General features: G+C 41.9%; 1 protein-coding gene and 1 pseudogene across 1 annotated transcript in view; both read right to left on the bottom strand.

Moving 5' to 3' along the window:
• Positions 1-4,172: 4,172 nt before the first annotated feature.
• Positions 4,173-5,209, bottom strand: LOC143433929 (ribosome biogenesis regulatory protein homolog; annotated as a pseudogene).
• Positions 5,210-10,361: 5,152 nt separating this feature from the next.
• LOC117702137 (disks large homolog 5-like) overlaps positions 10,362-21,427 on the bottom strand; it is a 36,987-nt gene continuing 25,921 nt past the window's right edge. The window contains exon 5 of the mRNA XM_076706386.2: positions 10,362-10,535. Coding sequence (XP_076562501.2) covers positions 10,362-10,535 — 174 coding nt within the window. The remainder of the gene's footprint in view (positions 10,536-21,427) is intronic.

The raw sequence follows: 21,427 nt of genomic DNA, 5'->3' as shown, positions 1-21,427 counted from the left end.
AGTCAGGTAAAGTCTCCAGCCCCATCACACTACACAGACTCCCTGGATCTTAAGTGGAATACACACACACAGACTACATACACACATACATACAACACACACACACACACACACACACACACAACACACATACACTATCACAATGCCAAATACATACAGTGATGTGACATTATCTCAGTGTAAACTGAACAGAATTTGAAAAAAGCAGTGATGACTTGCGAGAAATCCACTCACTCACACTGAGGGGCAGCATATAGAACCAGGTCCTCCAAGTTGTTGACAGGACTAAATGGACCCAAAGCAGCTCCAGAAAATTACAAAAATGATTCACAATAAACACACAGCAGCTAGCATCTCCCACAAAGCAATACCAGTCCAGGCATCTTAAAAATGCATGATAAGAGCTCACACACTAATACTGCTATTTCCTGAATGATTCATGCCACAGGCTATAGTTTTCTTTTGGAGGAATCAAAAGAGCTTGTGACCCCATCTCACTCCTGTCTGAACTTCAATTTCTGTGTCGAATATCCAATCAGCAAAATGCATTTGGACATGAGGACAGCCTGGAGTTGTAGCCTCCTGTGATATGTGGAAATCTAGGGTCAACAGAGAGGGCCCAAGATAGTCAACTGAGAACTGGGCATAATGATTACCTGTTGTTCAAATCCTTGACATTATAATGTGCCAGGATTCCCCAGAGTTCATCTCTCTCATTAATGATTCTTTCGAGGTCCCTTTTGAGCTTCTCCAACCTCTTCATTCTCTGCTCCTGCTCACTGATGGTGTAGGCTTGGGAGGACTCTTTCCCAACAGACCCTTCAGGTAGAGAAACACAAGGAAACTTGTAGGGAAAATATGACAGGAAAAGGAGAAACCATACTTACTCCCACAGAGAAGCCTGAGGAAAAGGGAATTCTAGAGACACAGTGAATTCCTGAAAGAGCAGGAAAGCTATCTTCAAGCTGGACTCCTCACCTATGTCCCTGCTCCCAACCACCATCACTAACATATGGCTCAGTCCCTACTGCAGTCCCACTAACCCTGAAGTGCTTAAGCTTACCCAGTCAAGAAGAAATTGAGGGCATTGTCAGTTTATATCTGAAGATGCAGTCTGTACTGCTTAGCACAAAAAAACTGACCATAAACACCAACACGAAACAGCTCCCACAAGCCAAAACATAACCTTGCTTCTTAAATGCATGATGAGAAACCACACACTACTACACTTACTCCCAGACTGTAATTCAGCCCACATCATGTGTGTTCAGACCAAAGTCTTTGAGACCTTGATACTTGACAAGGGGATTATCCCTCTCTTCTCTTGGCATCACATATTCATGTAACCTTCAGGAATCTATTGAGGATGAAATGCTTCAGCACTCTATCCTGAGAGCAAGGCTTTGTTATTCTCACAGAACTCTCTCCTGGCATCCTTTGCCACTCAGCAGGAAATTCAGATCTCTCAGCAAAGCAACTGAAGGCTTGTCAGTTCCTGGATCTCTGCCAAAATAATCATCAGAAATTCTGGACTCTGGGTCTGCCATTGAGAAATGTTGAGGCTCCAGATGCTAAGCCCTTCTCCTGTAAGGACCTTCTCAAGTGCCCCTCCTCCAGGAAGCTTCCCCATGCACTGCCCAGGACTCACTGTGTCTTCCCCAGGGCCATCTCCTTCTTCCTGCTTTACAGAATGCCTTCTGCCTAGGTCTGGTCTCTGGTTGTATTGTATTGTCCCTACGAAACAGCCTGAGCAGCATGGACAACATGACTGCTTGTGAACCCAGACGATCTGAAGGAATACCCCACAGGCAGTTGATGTCACCACAACACTGGTGACATCACACAAGCTTCTAGGGTTCTCCTGGATACAAGAGATTGTCCAGGGAAGTGACTACTGATGATGTCACTGGAAACTGCCATGGCCTACCTGCTGACCAGCTTGCCCCACATTGACCAGTTTCTGAGGTGCCCTTTCCTGGCGTCTCTATTGACTCAGGGGATATACCTTGGCAACATTTCCTTCAAAGCTAGAGATTTCTCTCTGCTTCATTACAAGGCAAGCACTTTGGACGGGAGAGTTGGTTAGGGCCTTGGCATGGGCAGCTCATCTTTGTTAGTACCTAAAGGTCTAGGGTCCTTGCTTGAGGGAGATTCTTCTCCATGATAAATCTACCCTTAGGCACCATTCATGTACCACAGTCCAGTTCCCCAGGGTATCCTGTTTCCCAGAGGCAACAATGGTTCTCCTGCACCTTTAATCTTATGCAAATTGGATTATATCTTCTTATTGTGCACATGCCTTGAGGGGAGACATTGCTTTAATATATTCAGACATGTGTTTCCACAATCCCATTTTTGCAATGTAAACTCCCTTGTTCATGGCAATATAGGAAGGAGTTCAGGTCCAAGGAAATATCCAATTGTAAAGTTTATGTCTCTTCTTCAGAAGATAAAACCCCACTTTCTGCTTTTCTCCATTACAACCAGACATAGTAGGCATCTTGAGCAAAGGTCAACAGGGACATTGGATTGCTGCTCTGTAGTTCCATTAGACATCACTTCTCCAATATCTACCTTTCTGAGTTCCAGTGAGAACTCAAGAGTTCACTGAGATCCAGTGAAACCTCCATTTAAATGTGTCCAGTAGTTCAGGAAGGACTGTGTTTGGCACTGTCATCTGTGGCTTCTGCCTTCTGAATCTATGGTACAATGTGACCTAACCTCTCAGGTGTAAGAGTGAAAAAATCATGTAAGTCCTTTCCAAATTGTTTGTGTTGTCCTGGGCTACTTCCTTCAGCAGGTAGTATCACTATGACAATGATGAAGGTGGCAATTCTGCAGAGAAACAGCAGGAGATTTATTAGGTAAAATGAAAAGGATTTGGAATATTAGTCAATCCTAGTATAGAAATGAATTTCATTATGTGCTTGTGGTTTTATGAGAACAGCAGGAATAGCAGGGTGATTTAAATCAATGAAAGTATGAATTTCATTATATAGTCTTAATCTTTGCATATATATAAATATATATATAATTTAATTTTGCAAAGACAAGTTTATTAAGACCAAAAATAAAACAATAAAACAGGGAAAAACATCCAGGACAGAAATAAACATGAAGTCTTCTGCTGGGTGTGGCTGCTCCTCTCTAATCTCAGCCTTGGCTCCATACTGAATTCCAGACCAGCACTTGCTAAACTCAAGCCAATTAAACAAAAGCCATCAGTTACACACAAAATGACAACCATTTTCTGGAGTTAATTATCATTACAAGGTTAATTACCATTACTTAGTGTGATTCCAATATATCACTTAAAGCAATTCACTGGGCAAACGCACAACCTGAACCAACATCAAAAAGCACTATACTTTTAGTATGAATAGTGAGTGGCAAAGTTTTTCTAATACAAGGGTTTTTTTTTTATTTTTTATTATTTATTTATTTATTTATTTATTTATTTATTTATTTTTGTTTTTTTTTTTCTGAGAAAGGGTTTCTCTGTGTAGCCCTGGCTGTCCTGGAACTCACTCTGTAGACCAGGCTGACCTGGAACTCAGAAATCAGCCTGCCTCTGCCTCCCAGTGCTGGGATTAAAGGCATGGGCTACCACCGCCCAGGGAGGGGTCTTTTTATAACCATTGTAACTACTTTGTTTTTCTCAAGCACACTCCGTACTGGTACCCAGGTTACTGACTTCACATACAACCCCTACCAACAGTAAAAGTTAAAAGCAACATCAGGTTAAAGCATACCTTTACAATACTTGTAAATCACAGGTGGACATAATTTTCCCCCATCCTCCTTTGCTTTGATAAATATATAAGGTTTGTTACAAAAATAATACAAAAATGTTGAAACCAATCTACTATAACTCAGAAATCTGATCAACTCTTACTCAGTATCCAAAGTCAAGATAAAAAAGGCAGGCCTTAACTTACTCCTGGTTCTGACCATATCATTTCTATAATTCTCACATTCCAAAATACACTAACTTCCAGTCAGCGTCTCCATTAGTTCGTAGTCCAGCACTGACTCTCTTGGGGAGGCAAACCTGTCACTTCAATGTCAATCTCACTGAGGACAGCAGCCACCTCCTGAGCCAGCCTGCAGCATGCACAACTTAACCTTTAGTACAGTCCTAGCTTTTCAGAACAGGTCCAGAGGGAAGAACACTACTTCCTCCTCTTCCCATCTTGGGGGGGCACTCCTGTCTTCTTGCCCCCTGACTCAGGTGGCCTGGAATGCTTCTTGCCTCCCAGGCCTCCTTTCCTTTTCTCTCCCTGACCCAGTAGGCAGGCTGCCCTTTCTCTTGCAGGAAGGTCCCGGCCGGCCCCCTTTTCTCTTGACTTTCTGGCTCATCTTCCTCCTCTTGGCAGGCTCCTCTTGGACCTCTTCCCTCATCTGCTTGTTGGTGGCCCTTGTCACTTCCAGCTGAGGTTTATTACTGTTCATGATTTGAAGTAGCTCCCACTGGTTCTTTTTCTTGGCTGGGGGCTGAAACTTCCTCTTCTTGCCAGAAGGTTGGGGTGCTTTCTCCTTGGAGAGGCGCTCCTGGAAGCTTCCCAACGAAGCTCCTCCTTACTCTGGTGTCCCTTAGGGTGCAGCCCAGCTGAGCTGGGCATCTGCATCTTGTGCTCGCGGGCCAGGTTCCACAGAAGGTTCATCTCTTTCTTGGCCATGCGTTCTTTCTTGGCCTGAATCCTCTTGGTGAACTGGTCTTCCATGAGGTTGGCGCTCCCAGGCACCTTGATGAGCCATTCCTTAGTGTCATCCTGTGCGCGCTTGTAGCCCCAAGGCACTGCCACTGGCCACTCACCTTGTCCCACAGGATGTTAGTCTTCTTTTGGGGATGGATGGGATGCCCTTAAGGCCAGCGGACAGGGGCCAGGGCAGCAGGTTCTCGCAGGGCAGGCGTGTGGCATGCTCCAGCAAGCGCACTACCACCGCCTCCTCCATGTACTCCATGGTCTGCAGCTGCCAGTAGCTGGTTGATGAGAAGCTGCATGTTGTCAGTAGACAGGGCCCGCAGCTCAGCATCCAGTGAGGGTCCGGCCTGGTGCAGCACTGTCTGGGGATTGTGGTCCTAAGCCAGCAAGTTGCCCAGGTCGAATTACAGCTCTAGCTCCTTGTGCACCTTGATGAGCTGCAGCTTCTCCATCTTCTCTTGCTCTGCCTTGGCCAGCAGCTCCTCCACTCTCTTGCCATCCATGGCTCTTGATGCACACCTGTGTTCCCTCACTTTGGGGCAACAGCAGAATGTGTCCCTACTACATCAACACTCTTGTTTTATATTTCTAAAAGAGATGAATTAATGATCAGAAAGTTTAGAAAAAGCTATTTAACTATCTAGTGAACTCCTGCAGACACAATCTGCTTTCCAACAAATTATACTTCTCTGTCCACTGTGTTTTGTGCCAGTCAGCAATTCAAAAATAAAAGTGTGTTTACCAATTTGTTGTTTCCACAGGGAATAACGAGAAATAAAAATTTTAAAGACTCAAATGAAGACCACAGATTTTTTCCTATCATGTTGTTTTTGAACCGCTTGCTTATTTAAGTCTTTTCTCATAGCTCCAAGTGTGCTGGAGGAGAAGCTTCCACTGCTGTCAGATGTTCAGGCTCTCCTCCTCATTTCACACAGAATCATCCCCACAGTACCCACAGTTGCCAGTGTCTAAGGATGAGTTCTCTTGTCACCTGACATAAATCATTCTTCTATCCAATATCTTTCTAATCACGCCACCCAGAAAAAAAATGGCTCTGTAATTCCTGCATTTTAAAATAGCCTGAGTGAACCAGCAAGAAGAGTTTTCTGGCTAAACATTACATTACGGCAAGTAAGAGAGCTAAATGGAAAAATGAAAATAATTTTGTTTTATGGCGTATATGCTTGTGACTTTTAGAATTGCACATTGACTATTTTCAAATGGCAACTGTTTGGCACCAAAAATTCCTGCCACCTTTTAAATGATGTAGCAAGAAACATTGCTACTGATCTAAAGTGAGAGAACTGATTCTTTACACAAAACAGTTTATTTGGTTTAAGCAGTCAGTCACTGATTACATGGTGAACTCTCTAGTAATCTACCTATAAAATGCTTACAAAACTACTATTATACAGGCCATCATGACTTTTGTTTTGAAACTCAGAAGCACAGGTGTTAGAAAGGACCCAAAGGCTCTGGGGATGATCTGGTCCACTTGATTCATAGAAATGCAGGACCCAGGGTTTTCAGGACCCATGGAGGTTATACAGCTAAGCACTGATAATTGGTCAAGTCACTTCAATTGTACTATACAGCTTCAGCTACAGGCACCTGAGCACAGAGATCAGCAGATTAGAAAGGAGTGCCCTTCCCAACACTAGGAGATTCAGAATACACTTGAAGTATATAGATTTTATTTATTACCTTTTAAAGGCATTATTTTACAAAGTAACTGTCATCTTCCATGTTCTGCTGAGGCATCATTTTTCACAATTGTTCTGGGTTTGTAATATCTTTACTGACCCCCATGAATGCTATAAAATAGTGTGGCCTCAGCCACCTAAAGAAAGAAAATGGAAGTCTGTTCCCATTATGATACTATTGTTTTGTTGTTGGTTTGTATTTGAGACAGGGCTTCTCTTCTCTGTGTATCCCTGGCTGTCCTGGATCTTGCTCTGTAGACCAGGCTGGCTTCAGCTTCAGAGATATGTCTGTGTCTCTCTCTCAAGTGCTGGGACTAAAGGCATACACCACCATTGTCCAAAAACAATACTTTTGTTTGATGGAACAATGTAAAATACTTACTCAGTTGAGAACTAGAATAGAACAACACAATTAAAATTCAAATAGTAAATAAGCTACACATTTAACTAGCCTTCAACCAGTTCACTAATGTCAATTATTCATTCAATGAGTGACCTGTTACTTATAGGAAACATATAGGATTGCCTGTTTCTCTTTTCTACAGGAAGATTTTACTCCAAGTTCTCAATTAGACAAAAGCCTGTTCCCCTTAAAGATAAATGGAATTAGGAATGCATTTTTCAGTTTTGGCATTGATTCTATTATCAAGGCTTGAGGAAGTTGATAGAGAACTTCAGGAAGATAATGTTTCCTAGGCTTCCACGTTAATGATGGAATCTGTAACAAAAACGATCTGCTTTGTATGCTGAAACATTCCTGAAGGTAGGAAAGAGAAAAGATACAGTCATGAAGCTGAATCCCAATAGTTACTTCAAGGCAAAAAAGGCTGCACTGCCAGAGTGTCCTTTGGACAAGCCCTGTTGGTAAAAGTGGCTGCTCATCTATTTCTGATGGGTAATAAGTTGTGTTCAGTCACTGACAAGCCCACTTTCTCAGTCAACCCTGTGGAGAGAAGCTTGTTAAAATTTTCCCAAACCAAGAAAATTATTCCTTAAGAGCTTCATGAAGCCTGATCCAGTCTTGGCTTTGCACATCTTATGCATGACAAACAGGACATAATAGTCTCCATCATTTTTAATGAGCTGTAATTCACTTCTAGAAGGTTATACCTCCAATCTGTACCTTGGCCAATGAAAGAAAAACAAGTTAAGCACACAATAGGTAGGTTGTTGGAAAATATTCCAAATACTTTGGGATTTTGGACCACCTGTGAGGCCTTATTGAGTGGAAAGTTATTTTCAGGAGTAGATTATAATACTTATAATGCTTCCAAGTTCTAAAGGTCAGCTTTTTCCCTGAGAGCAGTTTCGTGTCTTTTCTTACTAAGGTGCTCTGGGAATTCCAGAGTTCCCTATCTTGGAACATTCTGGAGGAGACTATAGGTTGAGCATCCATCATATGAAAACTCACAGTGTTGAAATGCTCCAAAGTGCAAAACGGGAGTCTCTTCATGGAAACACAAGTGGACCTCACATGAGGGTTTGCACAGAAATTTCAGGCATAATAAATATATTCTAATTGTACATTTCTATAGTAGCTTCCCAGTATATAGTCCTTGCTGACTTGGAACTTTCTAGGGATAGCAGACCTCCAACTCAGAGATCCACTTGTCTCTGCCTTCCAAGTGCTAGGATTAAAAGAGTGTACCACCACATCTGACAGTAAGTCATAATATGTATATTAAATTATCTTCAGGCTAAGCATATTTATATAAAGTGTAAGCAAAGCTTGTATGAGCTTCCTGTTTAACCTTTTATCTTATCTGCAAGGTCTCTTATTTTGATTATATAAATTATTACATTTGTATGTTACATATTAAAATCCACAGATTTTAAAAAGCCCTACCACACAAAATATTTGTGGTTCTAAGTGCTGATTTGGAATGTTAGATACACAAATCTGTTTTGATTGTCCCATGTAACAGCCATCCTCTGGTTATAGAAACAAGCAAATGACACAGGCCTGGCCATCAAGAGTTAACTCCTGTGATCACACTGAGTTGCTTAGGGATGGCAGCCAAATCTAGTTGGTAAGTTACAGTCCTCTTCTGATATCATCCCCAGTGGAAGAGAATAAAGTGATACCCTTAACATGTTTGCTAAGTTAGAATGCTACCCATGTAAGACAAAAGATGTCTTCACGTGAACACAAGAAAGCAAACACAGAAAAGCCAAACAAGAAATAAAGAAGGGCAGTGAGAAATCTTGCTGGCAATAGTTTAAGCACTGGAAGCCAGGTTACTTCTCACTCAGTTACATAGTTAATACCTTCCTCTTTTTTATTTGACTGCTTGTGTTGAGTTGTGTATTGACCATTTCCACTGAAAGACTTCTGGGTAAAATCTATGCCATTCAACAAGTTCTTAGAAGGCTGATTATTACATAGGCATTAAAGAGGAGAAAGAGAATGAGAGTTCAAGCCTGCCTGTGAGATGCTTACAGTCTGTCTTCAGGATATATTACTCCATGCCATTTGCTGACTTTAACCAATATTATAAAGTGAGTGGTTTGGCATGAGGTACCTAGGAATAGAGTAGCATGCATTGTACTAAAGTATAAGAAACAGTTTACACTAAGTTTAGAGTGTATTTTAAGTCTGGTGGTTCAAGCTGGCAGACAGTGATGCATAAATATATAGGTGTTCACTGTTAATTCCTTAACCAAACTGAACAATGATGGGAGACACAGCAAATACAAAGTCAAATGATATGTCTGTTCTCAAAAACCTTTTGGTGCAGGACAGGCAAACAGTCCAGCAAGAACTGTGTGGTAATGCCATGCATCTTAAAGGATGACACTTTATAGACAGTTGGTGACCTGCAGCGACTTGTTGGTGCTTGCTGACAGACAGCCACTGCCTAGAGATTGTGGGTGGAAGGCCAGAGTGGCCCAGAAGAGATGCCCAGCCATATGTTTGCATGGTACCATGCTGAGGGACATCACTAGGGAAAAGAACCCATGTCAGTAAGGGTGATTGTTGACTGTGCGCCCCCAACTGAGAAACCAAAGTACCAGTTAAATAAAACATGCCTTCTTTCACCAGACATTAGCTAAACCTATCATTGAACTTCTACAGGAGAGAAGGTTTCATCAGTCTACACAGCATACCCAGCAGGAAACATGATAGTGTAGAGATGTCAAGAATTCCCAGAGTTGAACCAACACGCACCAGCCTCCTTCCAAGTTAAACAGTGAATTCTGATTTGCTGGAATAGGATGACTGGCTTGCTGTTGCTACTAAATGTTGACACAGCCCCACAGACTCATGTGTATGGCCAGGAGTTTAGATTCTAAGAAACCCAATGACTGGAATACATAGTGGTTTGCAGCACATGTCTCATGAGTATTTCAAATGTATTTTTGCTTTGTCACAATTAAGTATTGGAAGATGGGAAGCTGTTCACAGAAGTGCTGTTTCTTAAAGCGTTAATTCCCCATGTGTTTAATGTTAATATTAAATATATTGCCTTGATTTAATATCGAGATGTGGATGCATGCCCCACCCCAAGGGAACAGCATAACCACATTTGAAGTGGACTTAAATTCCACCACTACAAATGCCTGTTAGTTGCTTTCACCAGAGTGCCTTCTGTAAAAGTATTAACTATTTTGGAGAAACCCTGAATCCTTCCCAGATCCCGAAAGAGTAGGACTGGTGTTCCAAGGACTTAAAATGAAAGCAAATCCACAATTTAGGAAACCAACCCAAATGGCACAATGAGGTACCAGTCATTCATCCATCTAGGCAAACGTTTGGAAACTGCCAAGTTGGCAAACTTTAGTGGTGGAAACCAGTTTGACTGCAATGTTGACCAGCACCCTATGCTCTAGCACCAGGAGCAAGAGACCTGCTCCCTGAGGGGCTTGTCTAGTGCCGGGAGGAGTTGAAGGGGCGATCAGACCTGGGCTGCCTGGAGTACCACTGCCTGGTTGACTACTCCTGAGACCTGCCTCACCCCTCCTGGGCCCGGAGCAGATTCCCAAGGCCTGCGGATGAGAGGAGCAAGGTGCCTGCAAAGGAGACCCGGGACTCACCCTCTTGACCATGGGATCTGATGGCAAGGTGCTCGCTGATTGTACTACCAGTGATGTCAGCTTCCACTGACAGAGGATCTGTTTTTTTCCTCTAAAATACACCAGACTTGTGTCTTTGCTCTTTGTATAAGGGCTTTTAAATTTTTTTTAAAAGATGAACACCCCTGAAGAGGGCCAGATACAAAATTTCTAATCCTGCCCTTTCCTCCCTAGACTAACTATCTCAAAGTACTGATGACCTCTTATTAGCTTGCACCAAAACTGTATTTCTTGGTATTAGAGAATACTGCTCTAATGAGGGAGAAGGTAATATTGTGGCTTACAGCAATGCCTGAGCATTAGAATGACCATTAAAGTTTTGTTGAAGACACCTATGCCTCAGTCACATTCTTGGAGTTTTGAGTCAATGAATGTAGAATATAGGGGTGAGCCTTTAGTATAAAGACACCTGCAGAGGTCAGCATGCATAACCAGGGTTGGCAATAAGTGGAGATCAAGGGCAAGATACTTTGTCTTTTGCTAGCTGGCATAAAAGAGATCGAACTGGAGATGACCCCATTGCAGGTTTTATTCTAGACTACCTTCCTTTGATTATTGACACAAAATAAGAGGAAACCTTCAATAAATCTCAGTAGGACTTCCAACTTTAAGGAGATGACAGGACAATTGCTGTGCAGCATTGGAGAAAATCATGATGACACTGAGCAGCAGATGTGGCTGCTGGGAAAGAAAATAGCATGGCAAGCAGATCAGGAATGCTTTGTACAGCCTTGGGGTTCAGCCAGGACCAAAGCCTGTCACTAATAACTGAATGCCTTATACATTTCTAACTTCTGGTTGTAGTTACAGATCAATATACTCTCAAGAATAGAAGGTCATGGTGGGTATGTGATACCCTAATCTTTTTGAGATAAAGTATTTTTTTTTAAATTGTGTGGGTGTGTGTTTGTGTTAGCCTCAGATTTAAGGGAATCTAAGTGTGTGTTTGTGTTAGCCTCAGATTTAAGGGAATCTAAGAGGGGCCTGATAGCACAGTCACTACCCAGAGTAAAGGCAGTAGGTAGAGCAAAGATACAGGCAACATCTACCATCCCTCTCCCTGCTAGCCTTGAACTGAAATATTTACCATCACAGACTTGTATCCTCTGCTGCAGGTTCCATCCCCCTGGGCTTGTCTGAAGCTTAATCTAAACACTGTTTTGATTGTACTTCAACATGATTTATTTACCACCTCCACCTTTAGGAGAGTTTTCAATTCTGCAATTCATCTAATAAAGCCTAATCTGCATTGTCATGCAGGATGAGACAGGAGAGATCTGCTCCAACCCTGACAAAAAGAGATCCTGAGGCATGATCAGGAACCCACTCTAATGACCTACATGCAGGCCTCAGAGTTTAAACACTGAGCATGCCTACCCCAAGTATGTGACCCTAGAGGTCTCAAGAATCTTCTGTCTTTGGATGGGTGAGATCCAGTGCAGCTGATACACCACACAAGGAAAGACAAAAGTCCAGGCAGGTGCTGGATAGATGGCTTATCCATTTGAGACTTTGTTTCTTAGAAGATCTAAAGAGTGGCATTAAGAATCCTCCATCTCGGGTGCTGGAGAGATAGCTCAGCAGGTAAGAGCACTGACTGTTCTTCCAGAGGACCCAGGTTCAATTCCCAGCATCCACATGTCAACTTACAACCATCTATAACTACATGATCTGGCACTTTCACAGACATACATGCAGGCAAAACACCAATGCACATAAGATAAAAATTAAAAAAAAATCCTCCATCACTTCTGCTCCTGGTGTAATCCATTGACCTCTTCTGGCCTCGGGAGAATTGCATGCATGTAGTGTACAGACATACAGCAGGAAAAACACATACACATAAATGAAATAATGCAAAAACAGAAACAACGCCATAACCAAATTAAAAATTATCATCAAATACATTGTCCAGGCCAAGAGAACAAAATTCATCATCAGTAGAACAACACCACCACCAAAACAAAACAAACAAACAAACAAACCAAAATCCTAACATCTGCCAAATGATCTTGGAATTCATGATCTCTGCTTTGCAGTTATAAGTGATGCTACCATTCAAGGAAATAAAAGGCATACAGCTCTGTGGTTACTAATTTCTTTGATATTCCCTTAGTGAATTTTATTTCTTGGATGTATTAGAGAAACACTCTTGTGTTTCTCCTCTGTTTGTTCATCATGAGTATCCACGGAGTAGTGCATTTTAACATAGCTGAATTTATGACCACAAAGATACTGCATGGATATGTTTTTCATCATGAAGTTAGGTCCACAGATTTTAACACACTAACCACAACAAAAGCACAATTCTCTGTGTAGCTGTGACTTTTTGGGAACGAATAATGAACACTAAGCCACATTACACTTGAAGAGGTCTATTCCTACCTGATACTTCTAGTGTTACAAGACTGTGAACCACACATGAATACAGAAGTTTCATATGAGATAAAAATTAGAGATTATGTTTTTATTCATAAGAATACATTAATTTTATTCAATACAAGCTTAAAGTAGGAGAGTCAAAGTATGTAGTACATAGCCTTAACAAAACAGGAAATTAATTATAGTAACAAAAACAAATAAATGACAAAACTTCAAATGAAAAGAAAGAAAATCATATACTCAAGGAAATCAAAAGTAACCAAAACCAAAACACAGTTCTTAAGCTAAGCAGCATTCTCTTGCTGTATATTTTGCAACAGAGACCTACAGTCTGTTGATGGCCTTAGAAATATAGTGCAAAGGCTGTGACTAATGTTAATAATGTCTTCAAGATGAATGTAGCTATGCCCCAATTGGGTGGGGTGCTGTTGGACAAGTCCTTGCAAGGCAAAGAAGGAGTCATGTTACAGACAATACCTCAAAGTCATTAAACTTCGCTTGACTTATCTCCATGAAATTGTTCAGGATGACCCATGAGGACAAGCAAAATTTGCATTCTCAGGCCCCTCCAGGATGACCAGCAGATCTTAATGACCCTCAGCACATCTCTGAAGCCTTCCAAACATGCACTCTTGCAGAACCAGAGGCTAGACAAAATAAAGGCCTTTATGATATATAGTTACCCAAAGAAAGGAAGAAAATTCAGCCCAAGATTTCCATGGTTATAGGGATGAGATGCAATGGTGGTTCACTTGCTTTGCACAATCAGTGCTCCTGGTGAAGAATTGTGTCTGTGGGATACTTTGACCTATTCTGTGCCCTGTTTGAGTTTCTGTTGGATTATTTCAGATATAGGGGAGCAAGACATAAAGGCCTGGTGAGGACCTGTCATGTCAGCTATCCAGCAAACACCAGGCTTATTCAGCAGGACAATCCAGTATGACCTTTGAGCTAAGGTCTTTCCTTGTATCCCCAAAGAAGCAGTGCCACAGAGCATCTGGGCCTAAATTTTTTCTCAGATTTAATAAACAGCTTACAAGTTAATTGTGAACTACACACTGTGCTGGAGCTAAAATAAAACAACACATTTCTCCAATAGTCCATATATATTATATTGAAAAATAACTGCATAACAATGTCTGAATAGACCACTTTACAGAGGTCTTCTAGGGAGCCTAGCAACCATTCAAGTGAAGGCTGTTATTATATCTAGAGTGCAGGAACCTGCCTGGGTTCCTCTTGTGAACCCCTCCATCTGCAAATCCCCAGAGAATCCCTCTCCCAGAATCCATGCTCACTGAAGAGATACTATAATCAGCAAGAATGTGCGGTATACAAATCTTCCCAAGGGAAAGCATTGAACTGTAAAAGGGATATTAATGAAGAAAGACGTGGTACCACAGCTAATAGAGAAGAGCAGAGATGGGACACGGACACTTAGCCAGCCTTGTTGACTCTCAGGCTCATAGATATGACATGGCAGCCTCCTACTCACCTCCATGTACCACAGTCTTTTATTTTCCTACAAATGATTTCAATACAGATAAATAGATTTGCTCTACAACCCCTTTCAATAGTGATGAATAGTTTTTCCCTACCAACTGTTGAATATCTGACTTTACACCATTATCTGTCTCCTTTTGTTCTATTGAGTGAGGTGGAGAGGCATGATGACCTGCTACTGTATTTGATGTTTCTGTGATGCAAAGTGAACTGATAGAGTACTTTCTCATTAAAGCTGGACTGTATTATCATTTAAGATGTTTGCTGACCAAGTGTATATATGTAGAGATACATATGAATATGTACATATATGTTCAGAAACAAACCAGTTCATGCCTTCGTACATGCACACACACACATGCACACACAGAGACATACCTAAATACACACTTGTATATACAAGTAACCATACTACAAACACCTAAAAAAAGCACCTACCAATACAGAAATACACAACATAAAACTGCTAACACACACATGGACAAAAGCACACAGACACACACACAGACACACACACACAGAGACACACACATCAATCCAAAGATTGCTTTGTTTCAGCAGATTTCCTGACACTTGAGAAGGGAGTTGGACCTAAGATGTGTAGTAGGGTCTTAGACAAACCCAGGCTCTGCTGGTCAGGCCTGTAATTATTTCTGTTTCAGGAACTTTTCCCATGCAGATACTTGCTGATCCTACAAGAATTAATAAGCTCTATACAGATAGGCTGGTCCACACAATTCAAGATACTAAGAAAGAGGGTTTTAAGAACATCCTCCAGGAAGCTTCAAGTAGAAACATATTCTGCTCTCTAAACCTATCTTGGCTCCCTCTCAGAAGACCCTGGTAGCACCATTAAAAAGACAGTTAGTCATGTTTATTATCCATGAACTTTACAACACATTACAGTTCATGTGATATTAAAACATCCCTAATGGCGTTCAAAGCAAACTAGGGAATTAGCATGCAATTATTTCTCTGAAATACAGCACTCTACAAAACTGTGAGGGGGAAGTGTCCTGAAGCAAAGTCATGTCCATGAAATACTCAGCAAAACAATGTCAGCAGAGGGATGCACTGTAGGATTTCATGAATCCTCTTGGTGAAGCCAATAAGACACACCATGAATTTCCAGGGTGTTATCTCAGTACAAGATAGGCAAAGAAGTCTAACTTTTTATTTTTATAATAAGTATATTTTAAAACTTATTATAAAAGACTCTAATTACAAAACAATAAATGGGGTGCCTTTCTTTCTGTCCTGGGAGAAGGCTGGACCAGAGCCTCTCTGAGTGAGGCACCATAGAGCAGGAGGGATGATCTGGGTCCTAGATAATTCTGGAAGTGGCATCCTTAGACACCTCTTCATTCCATACAGCTGGGAAAGGTGGTGGTCACAGGACCAGGAGCTCCTCTGCCTAGAGTGATAGGGTAGCATTGACAGCCTGGGAGGTAGAGCAGAGGGAGAGGCCCTTGCAGAAACAGCCAGGAAGGTCACTTCCAGCCGGGGCGCCTGTCCCCATGACCTGAGTGTTGGAGATGCAGATGCTCCTCTTGCTGCCACCATATGGTAGGCATTGAGAGGAAGAGTGCTGTGTGAAAGTCCCTGGGTCATGGAAGGACCCAGACTTGGAGATTCTGGAACAAGCTTGGTATCTGGGGCCACTGGATTCTGAAGACCAACAGATGGCCAGTTATAAGAACCCAGGTGAGATGGCCTCAGTGGTCAGTCAACCAAACCCACTGCTTTTCCACCAGACTAGGCAACCATCCTATGTGCCACTGGGGTCCCTGGCCTCTTGCCCTCTTCCCTCTAAGAGCCTCATACTCCCTTTTGAGAATGAGAGGCTGGTGTTCAGGTTCCAAAGGGTCATTTAAATAGGACCACAAAATCCTTGGAAACAACTTTTGTCTCATATGTGCAGCTGTTGTTGAGCACCCCTTTGTGCCCTACATCCTGTTCTGGTTCCATGAGTACCATGTTTGCTCCCTGGTTGTTCCGCAAATGGGTGGGCCAAACAACCCAGGGATAGGAACTTGTAATGAATGAGGGAAGGGCTGGAAAAGGGAATCTGAGGTCACATGGTAAGATTTGGGAAGGGTGGGCTGGGCTTAAAATGAAATTATTCACTTTTAAGTTTTGGCAATATGGGTTCTGTTTGTTTGATAAGTATTATTGTGTTGGAAAACTCACCTGTGCTTTACGTGGAGCCTAGGTTTGTAGGATAAGACCCATCCTGGGTCACCAACATCCTCCTCCCTCTCCCTAGGGATTTAAGCCTAATGACAAGAAATTCATGAGAAAGCACAGTGGCCCAAATTGTGTGTCTGAACCTGGAACAGACAGCATTGGCTTCCTTCACGTTAATAAAGTGGTTTTTTACATCAATAACAACAAACAGAAAACAATAAAATCTGTAAAAATGTGGAGAGAGCTCCCAAGTTCTTCCTCTCTATGACTAGCTTACCCTTGTAGCAGTGACTTGAGACCAAATAATACCAGGAGCTCTGCTGGGAGGTGACAGATGATTCAAAGATGCTTGTCAGATAGCTTAACCAAAGCAGGAAGTTTCAGATTCACTGAGAGATCTGGGCTTATTTTGCAGAAAGACTGCAAAACCACATGTAATTAACTGGCCTCTCAGCATACCCACCAATATACATATTGGCACAGACATGCATATCTCCCTCCCCCAGACACACCAGAGATCATAAGTGAGCAGGAAACAGTAAGCAGTCCTCAATGCAGGAGGATCCATTGAATGTAAAAAAGCGAAAGTTTCAAGTGAGACCCAGGACTGTGCTATCCATCCCTTAGGGACTAAAAACGCTTAGTGAGCAGCTTCTCCTGCAGACTAGGTTGAGAGATTTGTAGAAATTTTTTTCTTGAAGCCTAACATCTTTCACCCTAACCCTCAGCCAGACATCCCTCACACATCCCTGTTCATCTAGTCAGCTCCTGAATAGAAGCTCCAGGAAAGAACCCTAGCAACACTGACATGAAACAGGACTGACAAGCTGCTTCTCAGGCTCTGTCACTGTGAACCAAGGTCTAGACTGGGTTAAGAGACCATTTTGCAATGCAGGGAAAAGGGAAAGAAAACATACAAATCCCTTGCCCTGTGCCCACCCCCGAAAAAAAAAAAAAAAAAAAAAGATAATGAGAACCACTCATTTTGCAATTCCGGTGGGCACTAAAACTTGCAAATTTCTTCCTACCTGTGACATCATATGAAACCTACAAAGCAAATGAGCTACAGTCCCTGACTATATAACTCAAAGCTCTGTGCTCCTGTCAAGTAGGCACCCAAATAAAACCCCTCTAGCATAATGGCCTGTAGGTGTGTAATGTGTGTTTAGCTTATCTATCTTAATGAACTGCAGTTTGTAATTGAGTAGGAGGGGTTGCTTGCCAATCATGCAGTTTCTTGAAAGAGGCTAACTCCATAAAAGTCTTGTAAATTATCACAGAACAACTGGATAAGACATAGGAGAGTGCCTAGATAAGGTGGAGGATGGTTCCATGGGCTTGACTTTGTTTATTAGTAATGAGGGCAACCTGCCCCTGATGCTTCATGCATCGTACCTATTGCTGCTTGGTACATAGGCCATAGATCTTCACACAGCACCCTTCCATGTTACCTCTGGCCCTGAAGGAGTCATTAAGTCTATGTCCTCAGCATTGAAAGCAAGAAACTCATAAAGGAAGGCAAATAGTTTGGAGGAGAGCCAAGAATCCCTCTTTGTTATTAATGTCCTTCCCAACAGCTGTGATAAGCCCTCTTTCCTATAGATCATAACATCCACATATGCAGTAACTAAAGCATAGTGGCGTCCTGATACTTGATAACAGGTCTTCTTTTTCACCATATATTTGGGCTATAAGTCTTAGGTCCAAATCGTTTCTGTTGTAATAAATGCTGAAGCCCCTGTGTACCTGGTTTCATGTTTAATGAAGCTTTCCCACCCATCCTGAGTGATGCATCAGACTCTTACATGAAATCTGGGGGTTGCCATGAGTTCTAAACCGATCTCTTTCATCATGTTTGTTTCCTCTTACAGTTACTGATGAGCATCTATGGGTCATCATCTGGTAAGATTGATGCCAGCAGGGTTTTTAAACCAGACTCCAGGATGGTTCTGAAATAGGACTTGCTACTGTTTCACACATGCATTAAACAGCCGGGGTTTTGGTGTTCCTTTGAGAAGAGTCTAAACTGCATGGGGTGAATGTAAGTATAAGATGCTAACCCAGAGTTAACTTCTCTGCTTCTTTCACTAGAATCCTTGTAGCCACCACAGCTCTTAAACAAGTAGACCAACCTGACTATACAGGGTCCAATAGCTTGGACAAGTCTAGTACACTGTGATTCCATGGGCCTACAATGTGTGGTTCCACACCCTTTGCAGTAACTTTTGTTTCATGGGCCTACAGCTGAAAATGTTTGGAAGTATCCTAAAGTGCTATGGTTAGAACCAAAATCACCTGTCTTCAAAGCCTCAAAGATGATTTGTGCAGACTCATTCCAGATTAGAGAACCAATTTGTCCTGGGAATTTGTGCTGGGAATTTTTCATTGGGGGGTTTTTAATGATTCTTTCTACTCCTATAGGGGACATGGGATTGTTTAGATAGTTTACCTTATCTTGATTTGATTTGGGTATGTGGTATCTGTGTATAAAATCATCCATTTCATCTAGATTTTCCAGATTTGTTGAGTATAAGCTTTTCTAGTAAGACATGATGAATTTTAAATTTCCTGTTTTTGTTATGTCTTCATTTTCATTTCAGATTTTGTTAGCTTGGGTACTGTCTCAGTGCTGTTCACTTAGTGTGGCTAAAGGTTAATCTATCCTCTTGATTTTCTCAAAGAACCAGCTCTTCTCTTGTTGACACTTTGTATCTAGCTCTTTGTTTCTATTTGGTTGTTTTCAGCCCAGAGTTTGTGTATTCCCTGCTATCTACTCCTCTTAGGTAGGTTTGCCTCTTTTTGTCCTAGAGACCTCAGGTGTGTTGTTAAGTTGCTGGGCTGAGATAACCTCAGATTCCTTATGAAAGCACTCTGCACTGTGATTTTTACCCTTAACACTGCTTTTCTTGTGTCCCAAAAGTTTGTGTATGCTGCATCTTTGTTTTCATTGAATTATAGAAAGACTTTCTTTGTTTCTTGCCTGTGACTCTGGTTATAACAATCCTGTGGGTGTATGGGTATGATAAGACCCTAGGAAGTACTCTACAAAAGGAGCAGGATGCTCTTATGACCCCTGTGTGACCTCAGCTTTGTCATGATTGTGGGCTTCTGTAGTGGTGCTATGAGCCCAGCTGGTAAGTCCTGGAATAAGTCCCTAGGGTCCCATTCTCTTTTTCTCTTTCAGGATACTAATGAGGGTAGATTTGATGAAAGTATAGTCTTAATCCAAATAAGTATCCTAGTAATTCTTGTGGACCATCTGGATGAAGCACCAAGTTCCCGGATAGTTCTGCATGAACTTCCCAAAGCCAGCAAACTGGAGCCAGAAGAAATCCAAGCAGAAGGCATCCATAACCAGCACTGTCAGCACTTCCCCAAGCACAGAGTAATGTGGCATGAGTGGAAGAAGAGATGTGTTCAAGACAGCTGGCACTCCAGTACCTATCATGTGTAGACCAGCACAAAAAAGAGCATGAAGGAAGAGGCTTCACATAAATGATTGCCTGGGTCAGGCAGCAGTTCCTGTAGACTTTGGGTTTGCTGCTAGGCAGCCAGCACCTCTGGACTGACTGACACTTGTCCAGCGTCTTGTTTACTGCCATGCCACACAGTCACACTTAGAGCACAAATATGAGTGATGCAGGGGTGAAGGACCATAGGACCAAGACACTTAGTGCACCTGCAGCACCAGCAAGATCACATTGACCATCAGCCATGCAGAAAAGAGCACACTGCCCATAATCAGAAAGGACCTAAGTTTCACTTAAGTGGATGGTCAGAAACAATAGGACTCATTCAAGGTCCCTGCTCCATTAAACTGGAGGGGAAGCTACAGTCCAGCCAGATGTGGTGGAGACCTAAGATCTTCCTTTTGTAGCTAGGCATAGAGTTGGTTCAGCAGAGAATGTCTGCAGGAGGCAGGGGGTTGATCACAGTTATATCCCCTATCTTAGCATCAATAATAGTGTCTGGGTTGGGTAACTGTATGTGGGATGAATCTCCAGGTGGGGCAGTCTCTGCATGGCCTTTTCTTCAGTCTCTGTTCCACAGTTTTTCTCTGTATCTCCTCCCATGGTTATTTTGTCCCCTTTTCTAAGAAGGACCAAAGTATCCACATTTTGGTCTTCCTTCTTCTTGAACTTCATCTTGTATGCAAATTAAATCTTGGGTATTTCCAGCTTTGGGGATAATATCCATTGATCAGTGAGTGAATACCACATGTGATTCTTTGTGATTGGGTTACATCTCTCAGGATGACATTTTCTAGTTCCATCCATTTGCCTAAGAATTTCATGAAGTCATTGTTTTTAATAGCTGAGTAGTACTCCATTGTGTAAATGTACCACATTGTCTGTATCCATTAATCTATTGAAAGGAATCTGGGTTCTTTCCAGATTCTGGCTTTTATAAATAAGGCTGCTATGAACATAGTAGAGCCTGTGTCTTTCTTATATGTTGGAGCATCTTTTGTGTATATGCCCAGTAGTGGATGTTGAACATTTCTTTAGGTGCTTCTCAGCCATCTGGTATTCCTCAGTTGAGAATTCTTTCTTTAACTCTGTATCCCATTTATTAATGTGCTTATTTGATTTTCAATTCCATCTTCTTGAGTTCTTTGTATATATTGTATTATTAGCCCTCTTTCAAATGCAGAGTTAGTAAAGATGTTTTCCCAATCTGTTGGTTGCGATTTTTTCCTATTATCAGTCTCTTTTGGCTTACAGAAGTTTTGCAATTTTATGAGGTCTTATTTTTCAATTCTTGATCTTAGTGCATTACCAGTGGTGTTCATGTGGGTATATGAGTATAGATGGGAGCCTCTCTCTATGTGTTTTTGTGAATGTGTGTATCTCTGTGTGCACATATGGCCAT

This window comes from Arvicanthis niloticus, unplaced genomic scaffold, assembly GCF_011762505.2.
Source record: "Arvicanthis niloticus isolate mArvNil1 unplaced genomic scaffold, mArvNil1.pat.X pat_scaffold_505_arrow_ctg1, whole genome shotgun sequence".
In the NCBI taxonomy this organism is placed as follows: Eukaryota; Metazoa; Chordata; class Mammalia; order Rodentia; family Muridae; genus Arvicanthis; species Arvicanthis niloticus.
The sequence above is the reverse complement of the archived record's forward strand: the minus strand, read 5'-3'. Positions and strand labels throughout refer to the sequence as shown.